Source organism: Populus trichocarpa, chromosome 18, assembly GCF_000002775.5.
Source record: "Populus trichocarpa isolate Nisqually-1 chromosome 18, P.trichocarpa_v4.1, whole genome shotgun sequence".
Lineage (NCBI taxonomy): Eukaryota > Viridiplantae > Streptophyta > Magnoliopsida > Malpighiales > Salicaceae > Populus > Populus trichocarpa.
The window spans coordinates 3,764,025-3,770,344 of record NC_037302.2 but is presented as its reverse complement, the minus strand read 5'-3'; the positions used below and the strand labels follow the sequence as shown (position 1 = coordinate 3,770,344).

Below are 6,320 nucleotides of genomic sequence, written 5' to 3'. Positions count from 1 at the left end.
TAGAAAGAATTTAGAACTAAGTAAAAGAATGATTATAATATGAAATTAACTAGAAAAATAATTAAGATAATAAAAATATTAATTTTTGGTTTAATTTAAATGTCATCCAGAACTCGACTGGTTATAGTTAATCAACTCTATATAATTGAATATGTATAATTTTTTTTAAAAAACTAACAATGCTAAATGCGTTTAACAATTAAACATAATAAATATTGTAGTAAAATCACCTTTATATATATATATATATATATATATATATATATTGAAAAACAAGGAGTAAATTAGAAACATGAAAGTTTCTAAAAGCAAAGGGACACAAAAGTAACTTCACAGAAGATTTTTCTTTAGCTCAATTAAAGCATCTTTAATTATATATATTTTTTTATTACCACTTATTTTTCACTTTTTTCTCTCCTCCTCTTCACCCAAACTCTTTGATTTTTTCCTCGTCAACATCCTCCATTTTAGCTGCCGCCTGTCCCCTTCAAGCGCAGATAAACCCTCCCTTTTTCTCTCTCTCTCCTAAAAAGCCACCACCTCGACAGCAGCAGCAGCAGCTCTCTCCCTCTCCCTCTCCCTCTCCCTCTCCCTCTCTTCTTCTGCACACACAAATTAACATTTCCATTTCCTTTACACAACCACATCACTCTCTTAGCCTTAATTCTTGACCTTCTTCTTCCTTAAAGCAACAAAATAAACTATGGAAGCACCAGAATTCTATGGGGCATCCGGGTTTTTCAGCTCACAATTCACAAGTAATGAAAAGCACCACTCTTTGGACTCTACTAATAAGTCCATTGGTGGTGGTGACCATTTCATTGTTGAAGACCTTTTGGACTTCTCTAATGAAGATGATGATGCCATGATAACTGACCCAAACAATAATAATACTATCGTCACTGCCACCACCAACTCCACGGACTCTTCCACCGTAACTGTCGTTGACAGCTGCAATTCCTCATCTTTCTCGGGCCGTGAGCCTTCTAGCTTTAACGGCGATATTGGGTCCCACCACACCAATAATTTCTCTCATCATGACGTTCACTTAGGCAGCGAGCTTTGCGTGCCCGTAATTCCTTACTTTCATGCATGACATTGACACCCCTTTTTTCTTTCCCTTTTGTTTTATCTGTTTGAAGAGAGAAAGATTAAAGAAACACATCAATATGCTAATTATGGTTTCTGTTGTTATGTGCAGTATGATGATTTAGCGGAACTAGAATGGCTGTCGAATTTTGTGGAGGAATCGTTCTCCAGCGAGGACTTGCAAAGGCTTCAGCTAATATCCGGCATGAAAGCTCGGCCAGACGAATCATCCAAGAGTCGACACTTCCGAACTCATGGAGACACTGATGACAATAACAATGGCGATGTCTCCAATATTAGTAACATTAACAACACAATGTTCAATCCTGAAACGGCTGTCCCCGCTAAGGCTCGGAGCAAACGGTCTCGGGCAGCGCCGGGCAATTGGGCCTCACGCCTTCTTGTGCTCTCTCCCACGACTTCATCCTCCGATACTGAAATTATTGCTGGGCCGACCCCACATCCGAATTCTGGGAAAAAGACAATTAAGGTTGAGGCGCGGCAGAAGAAAAGAGATGGTGGTGTTGAAGGTTGCGATGGTCGCAAGTGCCTGCATTGTGCCACGGATAAGACGCCGCAGTGGCGGACTGGACCCATGGGGCCAAAGACGCTGTGCAATGCGTGTGGTGTAAGGTACAAGTCGGGCCGGCTTGTGCCTGAGTACAGGCCTGCAGCTAGCCCAACATTTATGCTCACTAAACACTCAAATTCGCACCGTAAGGTGCTTGAGCTCAGGCGACAAAAGGAGATGGTAAGAGCTCAGCAGCAACACCAGCACCAGCAATTTCTTCATCACCATCAGAATATGGTGTTTGGTGTATCAAACGGTGGTGATGATTACTTGATTCACCAACATGTGGGACCCGATTTTAGGCAGATGATCTAGCAGTAGGGGCAGTGTATGATCAGGTGGGGTCTTGAGAGTTTTAGCGGCGAAGTTCGTTAGTGAATCTCGTTAATTTTTTCCTAATGTGGTAGGGGCTAATTTTCCCAACTTCTTTTTCCCCCTAAATCTCTTTAGTTATGTTTTGTTGGAGTTTGCCTTTTATCTGCCAAAACTCTTTGGAAACTCAATTTTTCCATAATTCAGGTAATTATCTCCTCTTTTTATTACTTCTCTAGAGAGCAAGGATAAAAATCGAACCTGAGCTGCTTCTTCTTTTCCAAAGAAGGAGAGGGAGTACCATATGTTCTTGCCTTGACTTGCTCATTAAAATTGACATATTATTCTTAATTACTAAATGAGGAAAGAATAACCTTTAGCTCTTCAAAAGAAGAGTGTAAAAGCAAACGATCAGAGAATTCAGTGCTTGTTAATTCACTTGTTATGATGATTGTTGTTTCTCTCTTTTGAACTCATTATATATTCATAGTTTGTGTAACTGAAGAAGAATGGGCTAAAGAAACTTAAATTTATGTGTTGTTTAATCCCCGTTCCAAACAGGAATTAATTGAGTAAATTTTTTTAAAAATAAATTATAAAATTAACTTTTTTATATGTTTTTAGATTATTTTAGTGTGTTATATCAAAAATTATTTTTAAAAAATAAAAAAAGTTATTTTAACTCCAAACTAAAAGAACTCTTCACACCATGAGACAACTTAAGTCATCATTTGACATTTTCAGTTTGTATTGACATCTTAACATCTATAGATGGTAGGTCTCCAACCTAGCCCTTTTACTTTGAACACAATATTAATTAACATGTAGTAAATTGATTCCTCATTCCTGTATATAGAAACCTTTGTTAAAGAGATATGCATATAAGCATGAAAAATGTAGAGGGTGTAAAAGGAGATCAAATAAACTAAAAGCACGTGAAGGGCTATCGGTTTGTATTATTACTATCAGTCGCACATGAATTTCAGTGAGAAATCTGGTGTCGCCGGTGGTCGGTTGGGGATGAGCCCTTTCCAGAGAATGTTAGAATGCAGGGCAGATTCAACAGATTTCTCACATCGTTTTCGTAACTTGAGATCCGATTGGCCATTTATTACTTGGTATCTTCTTGCATGAATTTCCACGACTTAGAACTTCGAGCAAAAAACTTTAAAGCCACCAATACGTGCAATTCAGGACTCGTTCATTTAGCACGTCACCGGACATCACTAATCAATGTTCTATTACTATGATTTTGTTTGACTTTTTAAGTTTTTTTTTTTATTGTTATTAATGTCGACCTAGTTTGAACTCCAGCACCCATGCATCTTTCTAATGGTTCAGTGCTTGATTCTCAGTGTGCAAGGGACAAGCTGGGTGCAAGCCACCAATATGTAACATTCTAGTGTTATATTTCCCAAAAAAACAGAAAGCCTGGGCTATGGAGGAAAAGGGGAATCAAGCTACAATCGATGCTATGAAATACAGAGAGAAAATTGAAGAGAATAAGTATATATGGATAAATTTGAAGGGGTTAGTGAAATTATTAGGTTTTAATAGTAAAATGATCGGGCTCCAGTATGCACGATCCTAGGCAACACTAATCCATAGATCTGTTGTTAAGCTTATGTTGTCTTTGGATCAGATAGTTAACTATTGGTTAAATTATTAATTATTATTTCATTACAGTACTATAGTTTACTTCTTTTAATGAACATTTTGTCTTGTTTGCCAGAGAATGAAATTAAAATGGGAAAAGAGGTATATAACAGCAAATTAAAAACTAGACTATTTACCAAATCTGTAGATGTTAGTTTATTCTGATTAAAACTAATTTATTACTGTATTAATGGAAGCAATGTTTGCGGTGGTCACATGCCTCTCTTCCATGCCCTCATGGTGGAGTCAGTAGTACATGATGCCCTCACAAATTAAAACACACACCACACTTTGTGCATCCTCACAACTAGTATTATTCTTAAAGCTGTCAAATTATATTTGGGAAATCATTACAACATAAATTATCATCTTTATTAGGTTATCTTCCAAGATCACTACAAGAAAATCAGAAAACTTTGATGCAATATTTTGTGAGCGTGTAAATATCATTTTAGTAATAATTTAAATCGTCGATAAATTTACCGATGGAAACAAGTTAAGAAGAAGTAGGAGACTTAACCTATTAGCTAATCAACATTTTCTATTTATATGTGTAAGGCAATATACAATAATAAAGGTAGAGATTACAACACTAGAGTAGTCTTATAGTATTTCTTACATATATACATTCTATAATATGCCCCCTCAAGCTGAGAGTGAAGGATCGACTCGAAGCTTGAATTGAAAAGCAGTAAAAAAAGCAGTAGGAAGTGGCTTAGTAAAGACATTTGTAAGTTGATCCTGAGAAGAGATAAAACGAATCTGAATCTCTTTCTTCGAACCCTTATCTCGTACAAAATGATAATCAATCTCAACATGTTTATTACGAGCATGAAAGATAGGAATTGCAGATAAATAAGTAGCACCAAGATTATCACATCAAATGGTAGGAGCAGAGGCAAAAGGGATCTGCAGATCTACCAATAAATATTGAAGCCATATAACATTAGCAGTGTCATCTGCCAATGCTTTATACTCAGCCTCGGTAGAGGAGCGAGCAATTGTGCATTGCTTGCTTGATTTCCATGAAATCGACGTATAACCAAAGAAAACAAGGTAACCATCTGTAGACTTGCGATCATCAATACTACCTACCCAATCTACATCCGTAAAGCCATGTAAAGCAAAGGAGGAACTGTGAGTGATATGCAAGCCATAGGATGTTGTACCCTAAAGACAACACAGAATGCATTTAACGGTAGCCCAGTGAGAATCTGTAGGAGCATGTATAAACTGGCTGACTCTGTTAACAATAAAATAGATATTTGTTCTCGTAAAGGTGAGATATTGAAAAGCACCCGCGATTTGACGAAACCGTGTAGGATTAGAAAATAAGAAATCTGGCATTATGGTAACTTTGGAGGTAGAGATAAGAGTATCAACAGGTTTGCAAGAAGTCATACCAGTCCGAGTGAGGATGTCAATAATATACTTATGCTGTCGTAACATGACACCCATACTAGTGGACTGAACCTCAATGCTAAAAAATAATGAACAACGTCTAAGTCATGAAACTTGAACTCTGAGCTTAGCGACTCTATTAGGCAGTGAAGCATAGTAGAGTTGCTATCCGTAAGCAGAATATCATCAATATAAACTAGAAGATAAAAATATATCAGCACCAACAAATAAGATAAATAAGGAGGTGTCAACCTTGAAAGAATGAAAGCTAATAGAAAGCAAAAAGTCATTCAAACGAGTGTACCATATCCGCGGGGCCTGTTTTAAACCACATAGAGACTTATACAACCGGCACACATGAGAGGAAAGAGTAGAGTCAACAAAACCTGGAGATTGTTTCATGTAGACCTCTTCGACAAGAACGCCATTGAGGAAGGCATTATGGATATCAAGTTGATGGATCTTCCAATCACGCGAACTCACAATTGAGAAGACTAATCTGACAGTCGTTTTCTTCATAACAGGACTAAAAGTTTCAGAGTAATCAATGCCTTCTTGATGAGTAAAACCTCTAGCAACTAGGTGCTCCTTATATCGCTCAACACTATCATCCATACGACGTTTTATCTTATATATTCACCGACTGCCAACAACATTCATCGAATGATGGAAATGAACCAAGTACCCAGTGTTGTTAGAGCGCAAAACCTGAATTTCATCGCACATAGCACCATGTCAAGCCTTATACATGTCAAAATCATAGAATATAATGGGCTCATAGTTAAGAGAAGACATTACCCAACAAATAGAAGTAGTAGAGGTGGCTGCAGACGTTGTTAAAAGGGCAGTTTTTGGCAGCCGAGGACGAAAAACCATGGGGTGCTGACGAGCGGTGGAACGAGGAGGAGAAAAACCTTAACTTGTGAGCTGTTGGAGAGGATAAGAGGAGAGATCAACAAAGAGTTGCAGATCAGCTGGAGAACCTGTCGAGGGCTTGAGCTCGCAGAAGCAAAGGTAGAATAACCTGCGGTAGAACCAATGTTATATGTAATGACAAACCTGGAAACATGCAACTCTGAAGGAGGAGAACTTGTTCCTACATAATGATCATTAGAGAAACAAGCATATGGTGATATAGGGCAGAGTTGGGTGGCATTGGGGTGGTGGCAGACATGGTTGGAGAATAGGGTGTCTAGTTGGGTTGGGCAGGAGATAGGGCAGAGCTGCTGGTGTTAGTGATTGGCAGGGTAGTTGGGTGAAATTTTTAGGAAGGATTCAAGGTGGGAAAGTA

General features: G+C 38.0%; 1 protein-coding gene across 1 annotated transcript; it reads left to right on the top strand.

Annotated features, from left to right (window-relative positions):
* Nucleotides 1-416: 416 nt before the first annotated feature.
* Nucleotides 417-2,202, top strand: LOC112324997 (GATA transcription factor 12). The gene is made up of 2 exons (XM_024590096.2): nucleotides 417-1,072; nucleotides 1,202-2,202. Exons 1-2 carry the CDS (start codon nucleotides 704-706, stop codon nucleotides 1,973-1,975), a joined length of 1,143 nt encoding a protein of 380 aa, XP_024445864.2. The 5' UTR covers nucleotides 417-703; the 3' UTR covers nucleotides 1,976-2,202.
* The last annotated feature ends 4,118 nt before the right edge of the window (nucleotides 2,203-6,320 follow it).